This window comes from Lolium perenne, chromosome 2 (assembly GCF_019359855.2).
Source record: "Lolium perenne isolate Kyuss_39 chromosome 2, Kyuss_2.0, whole genome shotgun sequence".
Lineage (NCBI taxonomy): Eukaryota > Viridiplantae > Streptophyta > Magnoliopsida > Poales > Poaceae > Lolium > Lolium perenne.
Window position 1 is genome coordinate 217,527,671 of NC_067245.2, and position 22,415 is coordinate 217,550,085.

Consider the following 22,415-nt stretch of genomic DNA (forward strand, 5'->3'; position numbering starts at 1 on the left):
CGGATTGGATCTTGAAATTGACGAAGTCACCACAGGCGCCTCGCTGTCGACGGATTTATTTTTGAAGATGAAACACGTTGATATTTAGAGGATTAACAGCAACCATTTGCTTACAGAAGAACAAAAATAGTGGCAGCTGGATTCCTATCGATCAGCAGCTGACACAAATAAAATGCATTTGTTCTCCGTTTAGTTAATGAAAGCCTTGACAGAGGATGTCATGTTGAGGAGTCTTTGTTTCCAAGGGGTGTCTGCCGATGGCTGGTCTATTGAAGGGCTAGCGCCCGGAATCAATCAATTGTACCAAATTATTCTCATGTGGGCTGCACAGTTCTCATCTCGCGCATCAACACTGAACTTAAACATAATTGCTTGAAGCTGGTGTCGCCACCTAACCCACTTAGCAAAAAAGAAATCAATCGATGAACAGAAGCTTCGCATTTTTCCACTGCTCTCCAGTTCCTCAATAACGACGGAAGAAGAACCTGTGTGCTCTCCAGTTCCCAATACATGCACCGCAATACAATATGGAGGAAAAAAAAATCCCTGTTGGAGAATGATATGTTTTCAGAAGAATTTGTTTTCCTTTTCCTAGCAAAAAAAGAAGTTTTGCATTATTCTTGATAGTACTGAAGAAGACCCTGTCCCGGCAATACAATATGGATGAACATTACATCAACATCAGTGAGAAAATAAACTTTGGTATGGGAAACTCAATCTGGAAACGGATGAGCAGAACACATCAAACTGATCACCGTGATGTGGAATGAGACCACACGCATTGGAATTAACAGCCCATTGAGCAACAGATGTACCAAGTGCAACACCTCGCGGTCTGCCCAGATTAAATTATTCTCACCTCATCTGAATGTTAACACAGGAGCCTTAGAACCCATAGAATAGAATAGGTTGCCTGTTCTACATTGGCAGACTAAGAAAAATGGCATCAGGCAGAATTTAAATATACCAGGCGATCATATAACTTATGTAGTCACTTGACTAGGGACATTTCGAAAACAATTATTTAATCTATACCTAGCATCTTGCCTGAGCATGCTACCAGTAACCTACCCCTGTACTGTAATTATAAGTTCTGAAGTTACCATCCCACGTCTGAAAACAGCAGCTGAACTATCACCTAGATGTTTATATTGAGGATGAATTGGTGCAGCTTTTTCTCTCAGTAATTTAATATGAACGCATAAGCATTGTGCAATGCAATTCCTTCAAAAGTCCGTGCTTCATGCTCACTGTCAGATGCCTATACTTCCAAAGGCAAACACCTAATGACCTAAACAAAGCACATAAATTCATCAATACATTTTGACACAGCATATAGGAAGAGAATCAGTTTTTTTGTTGATGGTGGAAAGTCTTTACCAAATTTGTAAATTTAGTATGCTTTAGACCCCAGCTGTGGTCTTTACAGGAGGAGGATGCTTATTCGTTGGTTTTTCAGCATGGACCGAAGGAGCCAGAGCACTTGCTGAGTTGCTGTCATCTTTATGTGACACCTTCTCGTCCACGGGTGGCTGCTATCTTCTAGGAGGCGCATATAATAAACTCATGATTACCAGAGTTTCTTTGGAGCAAAATCATTCTGCAGAAAAAATAGTAATACCATCGCGTTCCTTGTTTCACGTAACATGGTGAACATGAGATAAAAATTAAATAATAGCCAAGAGAAGATAGTGATACCAATAAACTCGAAAGGCAATAATATCCTCAAGAGAAGATGGTGATACCAGAAATTTCAATTCATGTCAAGTGAGTTTATGTGTAGCAATAGTCAGTACATTACATACCGTCATGTCATGGTCATCTTCAGACCTGGACTCAATTTCATTTGTACCCACATGTTTCCTTCACAGCCATGCGGGCACTTGAGCCAGCCTAGCATTTCGTCGAGGCCACACCATCAAGTGAACACGAGACACGATCAGGCTATGTGTGATTTTGATGAAGAACCCGTAGTGGCATGTGTATATCAACATCTTCAATTTAAGAATGTATATTGAACTTGTTGTGAAGTGTGTATGTGAATTGTCTAGCCCTTTCCATCAGTTTGGACTTTTGGTTCAAGTGGCTAGTGCATGAAGCTTAACATGGTATCAGAGCCCCAGGTCTCAAGTTCAAATCCTGGCTTTCACATGGTTTTCGCAATTAAGCCTAAAAATTGTTGTTGCCCCCCTCTATAGCCACCGCTGTTTCGGTGTGCTCTTCTTCTTTCACCTGTTGACTTTCTCTTCTCCCGTCACACGCGAGTGGGGGTTTCGGACTTTTGGTTCAAGTGGCTAGTGCATGAAGCTTAACAGAACTATCCCATCAACAAAACATACACATATTTCTAATTCTGCCATATTTTGGTACAATGCTTGTTTACCATAATTGGCACTCAATAAGAAACAATATAATTAGTAGCCGCAAGCTTTGCCTTCCTTTATTCCTTCTGCTCCACATTACTACAATTAAAAAATGTCTGAAATTACAAAGATTAGTAGCATCGACTGCTACTTATTATTACACTGAAGTTGCAGCACCAGAATGTTTCGCTATGGCTGCAAGTAGTCTTGGCATCGGAGGTATATCAATCTCCTGTAAACCCTCGAGAACACGGACCACTTCACCCATCGTCGGGCGATCAAACTCATTATCTTGGATGCACCAGCATGCAACTTTGCAAACCCTTTCAGCCTCTTCCAAATTGAAGTCACCATGTAGTTGTGGATCCACCAAACTCCGCACATCTCCACTATGAAGCTTGCTGATGGCTTGCACAGGAAAATATTCAACATCATAACTGCTGCTGCTGCTAGTATTGTGTGATGTTTCAGGTGAGAAATTCCTCCTTCCCGATATGATCTCCATCAGTACCATGCCGAATCCGTAAACATCAACTTTAGGTGTAATAGCAACTCCACTAAGCCACTCCGGGGCAAGATAACCTGCAGTTCCTCTGAATGTTGTCAGAATTCGGCTAAAATCCCTTCCCACAAAAGCTGCCAACCCAAAGTCTGCAACCTTAGGAACAAATGATGCATCCACAAGTATGTTTTCTGGCTTAACATCACAGTGTATAATGCATTCGCGGCAACTCTGATGCAAGTAGGATAACCCTCTGGCAACTCCTAGTGTTATCTGATATCTCTTGTTCCAGCTTAGCACAGAAGCATTATCTCTCTTCTTAAATAGATGACCATCAAGAGACCCATTTAACATGTGTTCATAAACAAGTAATCTGTGATCACCTTCGCAGCAAAAACCAATCAATTTGACTAGGTTAATATGTTGGATCAGTCCAATTGAGCTCACCTCGGCCCTGAATTGCTTCTCTCCTTGACTGGCACCGTCAAGCTTTTTCACTGCTATAGGAGTCTTCGTATCACTTAACACTCCCTTGTATACAGAACCAAAACCACCTCCTCCCAGCTTTTCTGAGAAGCTTTTAGTAGCACGAACTAAATCAGTGTATCTGAAGGCTATAATCCCACCGGCACTATCTTTAATGTCATATAAAGGAAAACCACAACACTTGAATTTGTTCTTCCAAATAAGTAACAATAGCACGAGCATTAGTAACCCAAAACCAACAATGCTTGCAGCAGTAACAACTCCAACGTTTGGTTTTCTTTTGTTTTTTCTCGAACTTGGCAGCAAATCTTTTGCGGCAAGGTGGAGGTAAAGAACATCTTCTGAAGTATTATCAATGCCATCATTCAGATTTACACCAAGCAATTCCCCTTTCCAGACAGAGCATCTGCTATTGTTAAAGGAATAACCAGTGCAGGAGCAGGAACTGAGACAAGCTTCTTCGCATTTGCTCTGTGTGGTAGCAATGTCTATGATTTGCGGGTTGTATGGCAACATAACTTGAGAAATGGGATGGAACATGTCTGTTGAACTTGACGTGTTTTTGTTAATATTACTAGTGCTGCACTGTAACGGTGTATTTCTGATGCATCCTCCTGTTCGGTCATCGAACTCCCAGTCCTGCGGTGATTTCTGAGAGAAGTTCTCCATACAGTCACAGAATGGCTGCGCATTGCCGTTACAGACCGTGAAAGGTCCGCAGGTAGCAGCCGGAGTGCAGGAATCGGCAGGCTGGGAAAAGATTATTTGCCAAGAATGGCTGGCTTGCGACCAAACATTCAGCTTTATCTGACCAGAGATGTCTAGTGAGACAAATGTGGAAGATGATTCATCCGGTGAAGTGTATGTGTAGTACTCCTCTTGGTTGGTGTCAATATATGCTGGGTTAATCAAACCTTTGGTCCGTGGCTCCATATCTATAATGGACTTGAGTATTGGTATAAGTTTCAATGATGATGACGATGCCCAATGCCAATACACTACAGAGGGGTTTCGGCGCTTGAGGACGACAACCCCGCTGGCATCTAGTTCAACACTGTATGAGCCGAGACCCGGATCAATGAGGCTTTTCTTTGAGATTCCTATGCGACTCAAACCGGTGACCTTGTCCCGGCCAAACTTGGCGCCAGGAAGCACAATATCTATTGGGTAGTCGAAGCTCTGCCACAACAGTTGGTCAGATGATGATGGGCTCTCTGCTACTGTGATGACAAGGTTTCCAGTGTTCAAGAGAACGGCAGCCCAAGTGCTGTTTCTGTTGCTGGCTTTTGTGCTATTGTTGACAATGTGAGTGGACCAAACAACAGACTCGGTGTTGCTGGAATGGTTTACGATGACAAGGTTGCCATCGCTTGATATCTTCAGCAGTGTTTGGTTGAGGTTGGTTTTGGTGATGGGCTGATCCCTATTAGCAACCCACACGGGAGTGAAAACTGGGATCTTATTGAACCATATGCCAAGGTACCACAAGCTGGGAGAGGTGGCGTTGGGGGGCAACTTACTTACGGTGCTTGCTGGTTGAAACTGGAAGAAGCCGAGCGCGAACTTGCCGTTTCTCGACACGAGATTTCGGCCGTTGGCGAGCGGTTGACCTGCCAGGAGAGTATCGTTTGCAGCTGCAGAGGAGCACCAATGAGGAGTGTGCAGGAGAAGCAGCCCGAGCAATAATCTGCAGAGTGGAGGCATGGAGAAGAATGCGAATGTGCTCTGCTCTGATATTCAGAGGAGGAAGAAGAGGATGTATATAGAATGGAAAAGAGACGAGTCTGAACAACAAGCATGAAGGTATGTTCAACTGACTGATGTGGGAAGTGAAGACCCGTGACTAGGAGAGCACTAGATACGTACCCACTTGGGCTGCCACTTGAACTTGGCAGCTATGCACCCATTTTGGTGCTATCTCTGTGCATAATTGCCATAAAAAACATGTGCTAGCTGGAAGGCTTTACGGGCTCCCTAGCACACCGAGGAGGACTCCCAATGAATCTTTTTCCACCAAGTGGCTGCATGGAAGCCATCCATGGACGACCCTGGTCAAGGTCAAGTCAATCACAGGCCAACAGTACAATCGCCTGAATGGTCATGGTATTAATCTAAACTAGAAAAGGCACCTTACTTATTCAAGGGTTGTCTTTTGAATACAATTTGTAAGAAAATCCTTTTAATAGCCAACAAACAAACACAAATGCAAATATTTGCTACAGTAATTAACCTATTACAAATGCAAAATCATCACAAGCCGTACTTTTGGTTAATAAAGCAAGCCGTGTGCATCTATTGATGCAGAGGCTAGGGCGATGCTTCCTTATCTAAAAACAAAATGCAAAATCAACGGAAATCAGCACAAGATGGAGCAATAAAAGCTCCCTAAAATGAGAAAGAGAAGTGTGACAACAAATGTTGCAGGCTAAAGATGGCACACATAAAACACATAACAGAAGCTCGAAAGAGAACAAAAATTAACCAAATGGGACGGTGGCAGTGTGTACAAAATACCAGAGTACCAGAATCACTTCATGAGGATTGAAATTCAACTTGTACCTAGACTCTAAGATATGGCCTACGGGAATGCTCCCATGTAGTCATGTTGATTCCTGTTTAGAGAACTTGTACCTAGACAGACAACCATATATTTTTTCAGAGCAGGAGAAATGGAAACACACAGAACAAGAACCAGTATGGAGGGCCCACCGCTCAAGGCGACGACCACGGCGACGGCGCCCGGCGCCGCTGCCACGGCAAAGTTCACCGACGGTCCGGTAAAACGGACGCGTCCAGATCTCGGAAAGGATTCCCCCCGTACAGGTTTGCTCGAGGGGATCAATTTCCGCCAGCGTATCCACAATATTGCGAAGAAAATCAAGGCCTGCCCATACTCAGTGGGGGCATTGATCGATCGAAAGGAAGAGAATACCAAGCTGAGGCCGGAGATAGCGGATCTGAAGATGGAGGCGATCAGCATTGTGAGCGAGGCATGGAGAAGGAAAGATGCAGTACCAAAGGTAACCCACAATCTCCCCAATCTAGATCCTGATCCGGAAATTAAAAAAATACAAAGTTTTGGTAGCAATCAGAATTCAAAGCCTATTGAGGGTGATGATCAAATCACCGGCATACGATCAGATCTCGTGTCTAGCGGGATTCATAAGGAACTTATGGTAGATCAAACAGAGAAAGTGATACTCAAAATGGATGGAAATCGAGCTATGCTAGGCAACCGGGAATGGAATTCAGAAACTGAATCAATAAAATTAATTTGGGATTCATTAGCTTGTGCTTCATACTCCTGGAGACTCAGAATCATGGCGATCAGCTTTGCAGCCAGCATTAATGGAATTGCTTTGGGGAAAGAAATCTGGACAAATGAATATCACGCTCTGTATGTCGACTGTATTTCAGGATATATACCAGATGAGGGTGGAGGGACGGGCAAACAGCCTCAGCCTTTTCACTGTTACCTCACAACCACCACCACAGCCATGGACAAGAGAACCGAGATCGCAGCAGGGAAGAAAAAACAAGGAGAGGGAGAGCGCAGCGGAGCAGGAGAAAACATTACGCCCATCACTCACCATTATGTCAGGCGTCCTGCTGCACTGCGCAATGGCGCAAGGCAACCTGCTGCAGCAGGCACGGCAGCGCCCGACAAGAAGTTCATGGCTGCTGCAATTGCAGCTGGAGGCGAGAAGAAGAAGCTGACACTGGCAAGAGAAGAGAAGGCACCAGAGGATGAGGACATCCTGGTGGTCGACTTCGCTGAGGCAAAGAAGGAGATGAAGACGCCATGGATCATTGTGGGCAGGTATAACTCAAAGAGAATCTTCAACACAGCTGGTCTGTTTGTTCGTATGCGTCATCTTTGGTAGTTGCATGGAGGCATGGAGGAGAAGGGGATAGGAGAGAAAAGGTTCGTGATTGTGCTGGAGCGTGAAGGGGATTACAACCATATCCTGAAGGGAGGACCATGGACATACATGAACGATGCCTTCCTCGTTGCAAAGTATGATGGTATCTCCTCTGCCATGGAGGTGCCGGTCAATGTGATGCCTATCTGGACTAGAGTCCTTGATCTGCCGATGGCAATGATGACGCAGGAGTGGGCTGAAAAAATAGGAAAGCAATTCCTTGGACCTGTCCGTGAAGTTGGAAAGGATAATCGTGGTCATGTCTGGGCCTCCTTCCTCAGGATCAGAGTGGAACACAATGTTGAGATGCCCATCAAGCGCTGGATTCCGATCGCTGGGAAAGAAGGAAGCAAACCGAGGCGGTTCGAGATGAAGTATGAGGGAGCACCTCATTTCTGCTTTTTCTGTGGAATCTTTGGGCACAATGAGCGTAACTGTCTGCTACCTGAAGAGGAAAAAATCATCAGGTACTGTGAGGAGCAACGTGCCTCCCCATATAGGCATTCAGAAAATCGCAGCTACTATGTGCCAGCCGAAGAAAAGAAAACAAAGCGAAGCCTGTATTTTCCTCCAATAAGCTCGGGATGGAAATTAAGCCCGGAGTCTGGAGATCTTGGTGACATAAGTGCCTGCAACCAGATTGTGGGAGCCCAAGCTGTAGAGGATCAAGTGGAGGAAGAAGGACAGGCCATTCCTGACCCAATACAGGAGGTGCTGGCAACGGCAGTGACAAATCTGAATGTCAATGATGCTCTGGCCCCTACTGATGTGACAACTGAGCAAGTTAGCAAGGCTGCAAAGGCTTTTAAGGCAAAGATGTATGGGTCTGGGAAGTATAAACTGAAAGGAGGAAATAAGATAGCATCCACAAACAGGGCTGGGGGCCAGTTAGCTCAGGAGGCAAGAGGAAATAATGGAGAGACAAGAGACTTCGCTGTTCCAAACATTCTTGATTGTCTTCGTGAAGATGGCAGCCTCTATGAGGAGCTGCGTGGTGGTGCTGTTCATACTGCTTCCGCTTTTCTGAAGAAGAAGAAGAGGGTGCTGGGGAAACGTCAGGCTCCAGAAGACACAAGCACTGAGGAAGGGAGTCAGAGTTTTGTGATTCGCTTTAGGGGAGATGGTGAGAAGAAAAGTAGAGGCTCGGAAGTTATCAGCCAGGAGGTGCTGCAGGATGGTGATGGTGTTGAAGAGGACATGGAGGCTACCAGCCAGGGGGCCGCTGGTCAACTGACAGGCGCGAAGGACCGCGCCTGTCAGGAGCCATGATCGCCATGGCATGGAACTGCCGGACGGTAGGCGACGCCCGGACAGTTCAGGAGCTCGAACGCCTCGTGCACACTCACCGCCCTCAACTTGTCTTCTTATCTGAAACACGACAAAGGAAAGATGTCGTGGAGAGCCTTCGCTGGAGGTTAGGTTTAAAGCATGTCGTCTCTTTTCATGAGGAAGGGAAGGGGGGAGGTCTAGCCCTCTTCTGGCATGAGAATGTAGAAGTCGAGTTGTTTAAAATAAATAGTAGTATTATCGATGTAATCATTCATGATATAAAAAAAGGGAATAAAATGGAGGTGCACGTTTGTGTATGGTGAGCCTCGAACCCATATGAGATATCTTATGTGGGATTTGATAAAAAGAATAAAACCTTTGATGAATTTACCCTGGCTTATGATGGGTGATTTTAATGAAACTATGTGGCAAAGTGAACATTTTTCAAAGAAAAAAAGAAATGAAAAACAAATGATGGACTTTAGAGAAACACTATCCTACTGTGATCTCCATGATCTTGGCTTCAATGGCACACCTTGGACGTATGATAATAAACGTCAAGGAAAAGAAAATGTGAAAGTTCGGTTGGACCGAGTGGTGGCCTCACCATCATGGTCTGACATCTATCCTCAAAGCAATGTAAGTCATCTAACTAGCTCTCGTTCAGACCATTGCCCCATTTTGCTTAAGTTGTTTCAGGATAATGATTCTCCACGGACCAACTGTGCTCTGAGATATGAAGCTTGTTGGGAGAGTGAAGAATCGCTTGCTGAAGAGATTAAAGTGGCTTGGGAAAATCACTCAAAACCGAGAGATCTTGGTCAGGTTGCTGCAAATCTTTCAGGGGTAATGGATTGCTTGCAATCTTGGAGCAAAAAAACGGTAGGCTCTGTGTCTAAAAGGATTGAAAAGCTCAGAAAGAAACTAGAATCTATCAATATGAGAAATCTAGATCATGAGCAACAAAAAAAGAAGAGCGTGGAGAGAGAATTGGATAGCCTTTTAGAACAAGAGGAGACTTACTGGAAACAACGTTCAAGAATTAACTGGCTGAAGGAAGGTGATAGGAACACAAAATTTTTTCACAAAAAAGCTTCCTGGAGAGCGAGAAAGAATAAGATTGAAAAGCTGCAAAAAGTGAATGGAACCATGACAGAAGACAAAGAGGAGATGGAGACGATGACAACATCTTTCTTCAAGGATCTGTACAAGGCTGACCGAGAGGTACAACCAGAAATCATCCTAGATGATGTGATGCCACAGATCTCATATGACATGAATCAGAAGTTGTGTATGGAGTTTTCTGATGAGGAGATTGGCACAGCGTTGTTTCAAATCGGTCCGTTAAAGGCACCCGGAAAAGATGGTTTTCCCGCCAGATTTTTTCAGCGTCACTGGGGTGTTTTCAAAGAGGATATAACAACTTCAGTAAAGGAATTTTTCCGCACTGGTAATTTGCCCGAAGGTATAAATGATACAGTTATTGTTCTTATTCCAAAAAAGAAGAATCCCGTGTGCCTGCGAGACTTCAGACCAATTAGCTTGTGTAATGTCATTTACAAGGTTGTATCAAAATGTATGGTTAACAGATTAAGGCCTATGCTGCAAGATATAATTGCGCCTAATCAGAGCGCTTTCATACCAGGAAGAATGATCACTGATAACGCTCTAATTGCGTTTGAATGTATCCATTCCCTACAGAACAGCAATGATAGAAAAGGAAAATTTTGTGCTTACAAGCTTGACTTAGCCAAAGCATATGACAGAGTGGATTGGACTTTTCTAGAAGGAGTGTTGAACAAACTTGGTTTTGCAAGCCAGTGGATTAAATGGATTATGGCATGTGTAAAAACTGTGACCTATTCAGTCCGCTTTAATGGGGAGCTCCTGGAAAAGTTTACTCCCTCTAGAGGCCTTAGGCAGGGAGATCCGCTTTCTCCTTATCTATTTTTATTTGTGGCTGATGGTCTATCTCATTTACTTCAAAGAGAGATTAATGCAGGTCAAATAAGAGAATTAAAAGTTTGCCGGCGAAGCCCGGGCATTTCTCATCTTCTTTTTGCTGATGATGGTGTTCTCTTCTTTGAAGCCAATACTGATCAAGCAGGTAAAATCAAAACAGTACTAAATAATTATGAAAAGGCAACTGGACAACTGCTCAGCCCAGAGAAATGCTCTGTGCTACTAGGAAATAAATGCAATGAAGAGGACGGACAAGTGGTAGCTACTATTCTTGCTATACAATCGGTTGGCTTTGAAGAGAAGTACCTCGGACTTCCGGTACCTGACGGACGTATGAAAGATGGCAAATTTCAGCCAGTTAAAGAGAAGTTAAAAAAGAAATTCTCTGACTATGCTGGAAAATATGCGTCTAGTGGTGCAAAGGAGACTTTGATAAAGTCTGTAATTCAAGCCATCCCGACTTATCCTATGAGCATTTTTAAGTTCTCTGAAGGGCTCTGTGATGAACTAATGAAGCTAACAAGAGATTTCTGGTGGGGTGATGAAAAGGAGAAAAGAAAAGTGCATTGGATGTGTTGGGAAAAAGTCACAAAGAGAAAAGGGCAGGGTGGTATGGGGTTTCGGGACCTACGCCTTTTCAACCAGGCTCTATTAGCAAGACAAGCCTGGAGATTAATTGCATTCCCTGATAGTCTTTGTGCTAGATTGCTAAAAGCAAAATATTATCCATTTGGGGAGTTAACTGACACTGCATTCGTCCAGAATACCTCTCCAGGGTGGCAAGGAATTATGCACGGCCTTGAGTTATTGAAGAAAGGCTTAATCTGGCGAATTGGTGATGGCAAGAAAATTAGGATATGGAGGGATAACTGGGTTCCGAGAGGAGACATGAAAGTTACAAATAATGTAAACAATTCAAGAATCCGAAGAGTGGCAGAGCTCATAAACCATAATAGCCACACCTGGAAGGAAGATGTAGTCAGATCTGTCTTCCACCCATTTGATGCTGAAGAGATCCTCAAAATCCGTCTCCCAAGTTTTGACACTGAGGATCTTGTATCCTGGACACTTGAAAAACATGGAGTGTTCTCAGTGCGTAGTGCCTATAACCTGGCATTGGATTTGAGAAATCCAAACCCTCCAAGCTCCAGTACAAATTTAAATGGTGACAGAGGCCTTTGGAAAACCATATGGAATTCAAATGTTCCCCCAAAGGTAAAAATATTTACATGGAAGTTAGCTACTAACAGCCTTGCTGTCCAGGTTAACAGGAGTCGCAGGCTGCCAAGGGTGCTCCCTACGTGTTCCATATGTGGAGTTGAAGATGAAACAAGTTATCATGCAACTATGCGGTGCACAAAGGCAAGGGCTCTAAGGCAGGGCTTGGAGCTTGTGTGGAAGCTACCCCCTGAAGAAGAACTTGGCGAAACTGGGCAAGATTGGGTGCTTGTTCTTTTGGACAGCCTAAACCAAGATATGAGAAGTAAAATGATGTTTATTTGGTGGAGGTCTTGGCACCATCGTAACAACATCATTTTTGATAAAGGGGATGCTTCTGTAGATAATTCTATAAGATTCTTACAGAATTATTTAGACAATGTGCAGGGTATTTCTGCTAGAAGACCCATGGTAGACAGGAAAGGCAAAGCTCCTGTATGCCAAACTCAAAAGGATTTAAGCACCAAAGATAGTGAAAGGAAGAAACCCAGTTGGGAAAAACCCCAGGAGGGGTGGATGAAATGTAATGTTGATGCAAGCTTCCTAGAAACCGAGAAGAAAGGTCACTGGGGTGCGGTCTTACGAGACCTTAATGGTGCAGTTATCTGCTCGGCATGGGGTGTCATTCCTCACTGTAGGTCTGCAGCTATGGGAGAAGGAATTGCTTGTCTACAAGGACTGGAGATTTCTCTACAATATTCCTCGGAGAACCTGATCATCGAAACTGATTGTTCTGCTGTGTTGGAAGCCTTTAGCAATGAAAACCTTAACAGGACTGATCTAGGCATTGTTGCAAAGGAATTTAGATTGAAAAAGCCTCCTGATCGCCAAGTCTCTCTAGTGAAGGTTGATAGGAACTGCAATATGGTGGCTCATTCTATATGTCAAATGAGTCGTAGAGAGTTGAGTAGTGGTGTTTTACTAAGTGCGGTCCCGACCTGCGTGTCGAGATCGGCTTGGAAGGATTGTAATCAAAACCCTGTTGATTAATTAATACAATACCACTTTCAAAAAAAAAAGAATCAATCCTTATTCTAGAGAAGTATGTGGAACAGGGCAAAGTGTGACGGAAGAAGAAATACGTCATGTGGTGTGGAAGTTCTAGCTGGACCTGCAATAGTCTTTGTGGAAATACAGTACAATTTGGGGCGTGGGACAGGGGCAGGGAGGACCTGGAGTTTTCTCTCCGCCGCATGCGAGCGGCGTCTCTCTTCGCCTGTCCATTGGTTTCGCCGCCGCTGCCACGGCCCACCGTGGCCCCTCCCCCACCTCCACCTCGCGGCCACTATCGGGGGCCGCCTCCCCCTCCCCTTCTCTCCCCCTGCTGGCTGCTGGCCGTCGAAGCCGCCGGTCTGTGGCCGCCGCGGCAGAACAGAAGGCGAAGTGCTGTCTCCCTTGAGTTTAGAGTGACGACAACGGGATCTCACCGATCGGTTCACAGCCGTTGGATGGGAGGTAGATGTGCTGGATATTTTGGATTAACTAAAATTATGTAATGCTGATGCGCATACGTCCTCTAATGGACGGTCACAAATTTACATACTGCTTAGTATTTCCAAAAAAATACTTCTAAGTAAATACAGGTTCCCTAAAAAACAGTAAATATAGGTTGTCCAAACAGAAACACCGCCTCCTAAACCTAACGCTTTCCATCTCCACTCCTCCATAGATTGTTCCTCCTCCGGCTGGCATCACGGTTGTCAAGAGGACCGAAAAATCAGATCTATGTGTGGATTTTTTTAAAATAGAAGTAGTATTTTCGAGAAATTTAATGGACGTCTTCTTTTTTACCACTCGGCTTAATAAAGATGATATCGTCTATAATAAATTATTTTTTGTTTTTTATAACGATGATATCTTCTCCTCGACGTCAATAATGGTGTTGGAAGATTATAATTTTCTAGGTATGCACATGTTTCGGTAGATTAATTTTAGATATTTTCTTATGGTTGCCACCAAGATAATTACATTTATAATATTTGCCCCGGCTGATGGGCTGCTACGTTCTTGACACTAGTGATTCGTATTTCTTAGCTCCCAGCAACATTGACAAAGTTGTTCGGTTGTTTTTTCTAGCGACTACTTTAATTGATGTGCAGTACAATCTTATCATTGCGGCTTAAATTAAAATTATGGAGAATTATACATTAGTATTTACATGTTTGTGGTTTTATATTTATGTTCAGTTGCCTTCAGAAGATTTTATCATGGAAGGAACAATTTGAGCACCTCAAAACGCTCCGCGATGTCACCAACATGGCATAGTTTTAAACCCAGACCGGTTCGATAGTTTTTTATCGCCATCGAACAAGATGAACCAGTGATCTAACCAGCGGACCAGTGAATCAGCCGTCTCACCGGTTTACTCCCCGATCCAGTTTTTTAAACTATGCTAGAGAGTACTCCGGCATTGTTTCTGGCATTCAGTTTTGTTTTCTCTGCCTAGATTTGTTCTATCCTCATAGCAAGTTAGCAACACTGATGGACGATTTCTCTAAAGACAAAGCAACATTCGTATATATTAGTCGATTAACAACAGTCATTTGCTTACAATCGACCAAAATAGTGGCAGCTGGATTCCTGTCGATCGGCAGCGAACACAAACGAAACGCATTTTCACTAGCTAATGCAGCCCTTGACGGACGATGTCGAGCTGAGGAGTCTTCGTCTCTTTTTTTTTTTTTGAGATAAAGAGCTGTGTTATTAAGCCAAAACCATGTCTGATACAATACACTTCACAATGCAATCAGGCATAATCCTTGACCACATCTTACACAATTTATTCACGCAGCCTTTTTTCGCCATACTATGAGCAGCTTCATTTGTTGACCTCCTCACCGCTCGCACCGAGGATTCATCGAAACCTTGAAGAAGAGATTATATTTCTGACACTAATGGGCCATGCACAGAGCGATCCTGACCCTCCCTTCGAAGCTTCGCTGCTACTTCGACGTTGTCCGTCTCCAAGATAACTCGCTGACTCCCAGCCTCTCTCGCCACCATAAGGCCCCTCTTACACGCCAACAGCTCAGCCCCCTCTACATCCGGCAAGTGCGGGAAAAAATGGCATGCTCCCGCCACGAAGCTACCATGATGATCGCGGACAACCACACCGCCCCCTCCAACACCATCAGCCGAGTGAAAAGCGCCATCGACGTTTACCTTATGCCACCCCTCGTTCAGAGGACTTCAGTGTTCCTTCATCCTCGTAGAGGCCGGGGTAGAATTACAGTGGGTGTTAAACCACTCCACCATATCCAGAGTCTTCTTGACTAAAGTCCTCGGGTCCTCAATCCGCTTGGATTCCCGCGCATCATTCCGAGCTTGCCACAGGTTGTAGATGAGCATCATCGCCGTAGCGGCCACCCTTCCATTCATCTTACCAATCCAGTCTAGGAGCCAACCTTTGAGTTGAGAGTGGCAAACCAGGCGGGCCGGGGGTTTTTCCATTTCCACCTCCATCGTCTCTTCAAGCAGCTGCCAAGACATGGTTGTAGAAGAGTCTTTGTCAAGTGTCTACAGAGGCTCTGGTTTGCTTCTAACTTCTAAGCGGTGGCTGCTGAAGGCTGGTCCTAATAAATACGCAAACTATTGAAGAGCTATCGCCCGGAACTATTAAGACCTGTATCATCTCGCGCATCAGCAGTGTACGTGCACATAATTACTTGATGCTGGCGTCGCCAACGAACTCACTAGCAAACAAATAATTCCATGAACAGCAGCTTCGCATTTTTCAACTATATATGAATATTATACTTTGTACTACATGTGGTGGTGACTGCTGTAGTCTGTACTATCTGTCTCACTGTATCTGTCATGAATGATTTATGGTGACTGCTGGAGGATGTTGGAAATAATCTAAACTATTCAAGTTTGGGTTATTTTCGACGTAGTCTATCACGTTAGGGCATCTCCAGCGGACCGACGCATTTCGGACGTTCGAAATGTCCGTTTATGTCGGCCCGCGGACGCAATGTGGCCCAGGGCGACCGACACATTTTTTAACTGGGGATAGCGTCAAGCTCGCTAATGGCGCTTTACGTCTCGTCGAGGACTGCCGCCGGCGATTAACTGTTCTCGCGCGACGACGATCATTCCCGCGCGTGCCCAATACATTGACAAGTTTCGCCGGCATTTCGCGCGCGCGTGAAACGACCTGCGCGCGAACGCCGTTTCCCACCACGCCGTGGCTACATATGGTGGACACCGGCGGGGGCGACGGACACACCTCAAGCTAATCCATCCATCCATGGCCGGCCACATTAAGTGGGAGCACGTTATTCACATGTGCCGCCAGCTCCACCCGGAGGAGGAGGAGGAGGTAGCCGCCGCCGGCGGTGAGGCCCAGCAGCTGGACCTGGAGGCGGCGACGGTGGAGGCGAAGGTTGCGGAGGCGGCAGAGCGCGCGGAAGGGCGCCTCGCGACGACCAGGGCGGAGATCTCCAACGCCATGGCCGAGCTCGCGGAGGCGCGGGCGGCCATCGCGGCCCCTCCAGCGGACGTCAACATCCACGACATCGCAGACGACGACCCCCCTCCCCCCGTGCCCAGCCGCTTCGAGTGCGCCGGCGACCAGCGGGTTCTGCTCGCGTCCTTCGAGTCCCTGGCTGGGGACGCCCAGCGCCGTCAGGCTTGGGTGGCGGAGGAGGAAGCCCACAGCTATGCGATGGCCATGGCTCGGGGGTTAATGTGCTCCGACCTGGACTCACTCCAACGTAGGGGCCCTTCTGCCGCGCGGGTCGAGCAGGAGAACCAGGAGCTGGAGGCCGCCATCACTGCCAGGGACGGAACGGTGGCGGAGGCGGCTAGGGACAGGGCCCACTTCATCGCCGACGTGGCGGTGATCCAGGCGGCGGCCCAGGCGAACGAGGACGCGGCGGCGGCGATGGTCCAGGCGGCGGCGGAGGAGGAGGAGGCCCAGGCGGTGGCGGAGGAAGCGGTTACCCAGGTGGCGTTGGCCCAGGCGGAGGCACTGTGGGACATCTCCCTGGCCGAGGCCCTCGAACGGCGCAGGCGGTAGGACGAGATGTCCGTTCGCCGGCGTGCACGGCACGCGTGCGCGAAGCGCTCCCGCTTCGATGACGGCGCCAGCCCTTCCGGCGGCTAGTAGTAGGCCGCGCGACTACGAGTTACCGACGCCGGTGTAGGCCGCGTGACGGCGAGTAGGTACAGCCGTTGTAGTTTTAGGTTAACTCGACTAACCATCTCTATAAAGATGGTCCTTTTGGCCAATCAATAGTAATAAAAAAATCTTTTGCTTATCTACTCACTGCCGACCGGGCCCGGATGCACCCAACGTGGACAGTTTCCGTGATCGCCGAGCGTCCGCGGAAACGCAAACCTGACGTATATTTGGGCCAGGTTTATGTCACCGCGGTAGTGGTGTCCGGTTTGGACAAGCAGTATGTGTGCTTTTCCAAGTCATAGTCCTATACGTGTTAGAGTTTAGAATCAGCTAGTTAATTAGGTATGTCTAAGGGTTTTGTCCGTGTAGGTTTAGTACTAGTCTTCTGGGTCGGTTTACAAGTTACCGATTGTGAACATAGTTAGGCTGGCTTGCGTGTATATAAGCAGGCCAAGGTCATGAGTTTGTAGTGCAAGTTGTATTGAGAAAAAACAGAAAAGCAATAAAGAGGAAAATTATAGGGTGCGACACGCACCACTGGCGATAAATTTTGTCTCCACGTTTGTTCGTCTAGTTTGATATGATGTGATCGATCCGTGGGAGAATCCCAACAATTGGTATCAGAGCGAGATTCAAGATTTGAAGCTACGCTTGCCCCGGGGAGGCGACCCTATACTAGCGCTCATTGCGTCCGCGGGCCGATATAAACGGACATTTCGAACGTCCGAAATCAGCAGAGCGATCGGATGGAGATGGTGGCACGCCACCGTGAGCTAGTCGGCGTGCGATCGTTGCTCGATGGAGCGACACGGAAGGGGCGGCAGGGTGTTGTCGTTGGCGAGGCGGTGGAGGTGGATGATCGTTGATGGGAGAGGTGGTGCCGAGGTGTGGTACCGGGAGTCTCGTCAAGATCATCGTCCGCGGGTTTTTGTCAAGGTCATCTTCGGAGGAGTCCGATGAGTCAAGGAGTCATGGTCATGCAAGTCGGCGCGTCGTGTCGGCGTTGTCTGTGTGAGTCGTCATTGTGTCCAGGTGCTCGTTTCTGTGAGGATTCGTTGCAGTTGAAGCGCGTCACGTTCGAGGAGTTGCCCGGGAGCAAGGATCGACGTGAGCGAAGACAAGGTGGCGAGGTGGCCATATGCGTGTCTCGGCGAGGAGATCAAGCTTGGTGTGTAGTGGGACAGTGATCGGTTAAATTGGTTCGACGTGAAGACTGTATGTGTGTCAAGTCTTGCACGTTGCACGCGTAGATGCGACCGTGTGGGCTGGTAGTCCGGATCATTCGTTGGAGTTGAGTCGACAAAGCCGCGAATCTGTAAGGAGTCAAGAATAGAGAAGTACAAGAAGACGACAAGTTTAGATTAGGGAGAGATTGTTGAAAATAATCTAAACTATTCAAGTTTGGGTTAGTTTCGACGTAGTCTATCGCGTTAGTTGAGTTTGTCTAGGACTGTAGGACACTACGTGTGTCCTATTATAGTAGGTTTAGTGGTGTCCGGTTTGGACAAGCAGTATGTGTGCTTTTCCAAGTCATAGTTCTATACGTGTTAGAGTTTAGAATCAGCTAGTTAATTTGGTATGTCTAAGGGTTTTGTCCGTGTAGGTTTAGTACTAGTCTTCTGGGTCGGTTTACAAGTTACCGATCGTGAACATAGTTAGGCTGGCTTGCGTGCATATAAGCAAGCCAAGGTCATGAGTTTGTACTGCAAGTTGTATTGAGAAAAAACAGAAAAGCAATAAAGAGAAAAATTATAGGGTGCGACACATACCATTGGTGATAAATTTTGTCCCCGCATTTGTTCGTCTAGTTTAATATGATCGATCCGTGGGAGAATCCCAACAGAGGAAATCCCTACTGAATGGTATGCTACAACAACCCTCCCGAAACATCACAGTAGAAGTAAGTGGTAACATCATAATTGCATTCTTGATAATTTTTCATATTGGCAGGTAGCTAGTTCGAAGCGGAGATTTCTTATACCTATGACAGCTACAGTACGAATCACAGGGGTACTGTACTGAATTCGTGCGGGGAAATTGATACGTGTGAGACTAACTATCTACTGAATGGTATGCTGCAACAACCCTCCCAAATCCATGCAGTTGCATTGCGAGATGATACCTTTTGATTTGGCGTTTAACGTGGCCGTACTACATGTATTGTCAGTTTCAAACTTTCATCACCATGCATCCATGGTTTTTTTTTTTTTTTGCGGGGGAAAGAGAATTTTATTAACCAAACACAGAATTACAGTCTTTTACAATCACATCAGCGATCTCCGGGGGAGATTCGCCAAACCACATCTCCGTTCTACCTTGAACCCTGCCTAACCTTGCAAGCTCATGGCTGGCAGTATTCGCTTCTCTATTTATTTTTATTAGCCTACTATCTTTTTCCCTAAGTAATTCTCGAATCACATTGATACGAAACGCGTGAGCTGAAATATTTGGGGAGGACTGCTTGATCATTTGGATGGCCTCGGAGCAGTCAGATTCCACGCTGAAAGGCACCTGTGACCACTGCAGCGCTAGTTGCAGTCCGTCCTCGATCGCTTGTATCTCAGCCTCCGTTGCATCCTGGCACTGTTGTATTTTCCTGCACGCAGCAAAAATAACCACACCATTAGAGTCCCGCATTACCATACCAATACCTGCACGACCGTCAGTCGAAAACGCGCCATCCACATTCAGCTTTGCCTCGTTACTCTCTGGTGGCGACCACTTCTGGCGCACCTTCTTCTTTGTAGGTTCCATCTGGTGAACCTTCTTAAAGCTCTGTCGCTGGTCTATCACCATTTTTCCCTTTTTGATGTCAGCCTCTGGGAATTGCTTGATCAGCATGAGGGAATTGAGGTAGCTTACCAGGTACCTACGTGAGCCTTCGATGGTTGGGCATGGTTTGTCATGGGTGATCTCGTTGTGCGCATGCCATATTCGCCATAGCGTCATCAGCATCATCGCCCTCTGGTTCTCTGTGCTAGCATGCATGAGGTGTAATAGCCATCCATGCCCCTCTGGTTGTAAAGCCTCAATGTCTGGTAGATCCCAGACTTCCGCCATAGCCCTCCATAGCGCATGTGCATGTGGGCACCGTAAAAAGGCATGTACGGAATCCTCGTCTTCCCGTCCACAAATTTGGCACAATCCGGTCACTGTCATACGCCGGCGCTTCATGTTTTCCTGAGTCGCGATGGCATTGCGACAGATCTTCGATGCGAGCACTCTTACCTTGGGTGGAACCGGGCAGGTCCAGATCAACTTCCAACTTGGGCTGAAGCCATCCGGTCTTGAGCTCGTAGCCCCTCTATCCTGGTTCATCATGTCTCGGTGAAGTGCAAACTTGTAAGCGCTTCTTACAGTGAACATGCCATTCTTCTCTGGAAACCAAGCCACGAAATCCTCCTCATTCCTTTTTGATGGTTTGATTTGAATGATATCCTGTACATCTTCCTGGGAAAAATACTGCTCCAGGCGTTGCGTGTTCCAAGACCCATCTGGCTGTAAGAAATCTGCAACCCACCTGTACCTGCATCTACCTTGTGGTGATCGTGGTTTATGGTTTGGTCCCCTGGGTATCCATGGGTCTCGCCATGCGCGTATTTGTGCTCCATTGCCCACCCGCCATATGACACCCTGCTTGAGGAGTTCCAGGCCATACTCAATTGCATGCCACGTCGACGAGCCGTTACCTGAAAAAACCGTATCCAACAAGAAGCCGTTAGGGTAATACTTGGCCTTCAATATTTGCGCGCAAAGGGTGTCAGGGTACTGTAACAGCCTCCAGGCCTGCCTTGCTAGCAGCGCTTGATTGAATAGTCTCATGTCGCGGAAGCCCACACCTCCATAGTTTTTTGGTCGCAGCATTATGTCCCAAGATATCCAATGTGTCTTTCTTCGCCCATTTTCTGCTCCCCACCAGTATCTTCTAATCATTTTTGTTAGTTCGTCACATAGACTCAGGGGGAGCTTAAAAACGCTCATCACATAGACGGGTATAGCTTGGCCAATTGATTTGATTAAAACTTCTTTGGCAGCTTGCGATTTATGGTTGTCATCCCATTCCAGTAAGCACTTGGCCAATTTCGCCTGGAGACTTTCAAACTTGTCTCTACTCATTCTACCCTCCGGTGTCGGGAGGCCGAGATATTTTGACTCAAAGGTTTCTTGTTCCAAATGTAGCACTTCTTTGACTTCCACACGGCTTGCTGCTGGGCACCCATTACCAAACATAATAGAGCACTTCCCTGGATTGATGAGTTGTCCCGTGCTTGAGGCATAACAATCAAGTACCTCCTGGATTTTTTGTGCTTGTTCCCCCTGCGCTTTGAAGAAAAGTAAGCTATCATCGGCAAATAAGAGATGGGAGACACCCGGGGCATTACGGCAAACTTTAATAGGGTTGATGACATGTGTTTCAATGGCATGCTGCAGTAGTGTAGATAGACCATCCGCGATAAACAAAAATAGGAATGGCGAAAGAGGATCACCTTGTCGGAGGCCCCGAGAAGGAGAAAATGAATCCAGGAGGTTCCCATTAAATTTTACCTTGTAGCTCACCGAGGTGACACACGACATTATCCAGTCCACCCATCGATGAGAGAAACCCATCCTTTGCATCACTTTCTTCAGAAACTCCCAATCCACCCTATCATAAGCCTTGGATAGATCCAATTTATATGCACAGAAATCCTTATTTGCATTCGTATTGTGCTCTATGAAATGTAGGCATTCAAAGGCAACTAGAGCGTTATCCGTAATTAATCTTCCTGGAACGAAGGCACTCTGGTTGGGTGATACAATGTCTCCCAAAATAGGCCGCATTCGATTCACCATGCATTTTGCTATGACTTTGTAAACAACTGTACAGAGACTAATTGGTCGGAAATCTTTTAAAGTTTCGGGCTGGTCAATCTTCGGTATTAAAACAATTGCAGTCTCATTCACCCCCTCAGGCATGTGCCCTATAACAAAAAATAATTTTACCGCGTTAATTACTTCCTCCTTAATGGTGCCCCAATTCCTCTGGTAAAAGCGCGCAGGAAAGCCATCTACACCAGGTGCCTTCAGAGGGCCTATTTGAAACATGGCATCCCCAATTTCGTCATCAGTAAAATCCCTGCATAGGTCATCATTCATAGCATTAGTTACTTTTTGTTTTGTCATGGCAATTAGATTATCCGAGTTCAGCGACGGGTCGCGGGTAAAGAGTTCTTTAAAGTATGATGTGGCCATTCTCTCCATATCAGTTGGAACATCCTTCCAGACCCCGTCGATGTCCTTTAGCTTTTTAATTTTATTTTTCCTCGCTCGCCACACTGCCTTCTAGTGAAAGAATTTTGTATTCCGATTGCCTTCCTTTAGCCAGGTGATTCGCGAGCGTTGTAACCACAACATCTCTTCTTTGTATAACAGCTCATTCATATGGTCTGTAGCTTGTCGTATTTCGCGTTGATCCGCATTTTGAACCTTCAAGGTTTCCAGTCGCTTCCTTGCTTTGTCCAGCTCCCTCAATATATTCCCAAACCTGTTCTTGCTCCAAGATTGCAACGTGGCCATTACACGATCTA

General features: G+C 46.1%; 2 protein-coding genes and 1 long non-coding RNA gene across 3 annotated transcripts; all 3 read right to left on the bottom strand.

Moving 5' to 3' along the window:
- Nucleotides 1-956: 956 nt before the first annotated feature.
- Nucleotides 957-2,015, bottom strand: LOC127334879 (uncharacterized). The gene is made up of 2 exons (XR_007872508.2): nucleotides 1,381-2,015; nucleotides 957-1,291 (listed from the first exon to the last, which is right to left on the bottom strand). It is a non-coding gene; the product is annotated as an uncharacterized lncRNA (long non-coding RNA).
- Nucleotides 2,016-2,314: 299 nt separating this feature from the next.
- On the bottom strand, nucleotides 2,315-5,180 carry LOC127334880 (G-type lectin S-receptor-like serine/threonine-protein kinase At2g19130). Its single transcript, XM_051361423.2, has one exon. The coding sequence runs from the start codon at nucleotides 5,053-5,055 to the stop codon at nucleotides 2,521-2,523; it is 2,535 nt and encodes an 844-aa protein (XP_051217383.1). The 5' UTR covers nucleotides 5,056-5,180; the 3' UTR covers nucleotides 2,315-2,520.
- Nucleotides 5,181-19,080: 13,900 nt separating this feature from the next.
- LOC139835731 (uncharacterized) lies at nucleotides 19,081-19,908 on the bottom strand. The gene has a single exon (XM_071825595.1). The coding sequence runs from the start codon at nucleotides 19,906-19,908 to the stop codon at nucleotides 19,081-19,083; it is 828 nt and encodes a 275-aa protein (XP_071681696.1).
- Nucleotides 19,909-22,415: the final 2,507 nt, after the last annotated feature.

What these genes read in the sequence shown, in the direction of transcription:
- LOC139835731 (XM_071825595.1), bottom strand. Translation starts at nt 19,908, where the DNA reads ATGGCGGAAGTCTGGGATCTACCAGACATTGAGGCTTTACAACCAGAG.
- LOC127334880 (XM_051361423.2), bottom strand. Translation starts at nt 5,055, where the DNA reads ATGCCTCCACTCTGCAGATTATTGCTCGGGCTGCTTCTCCTGCACACT.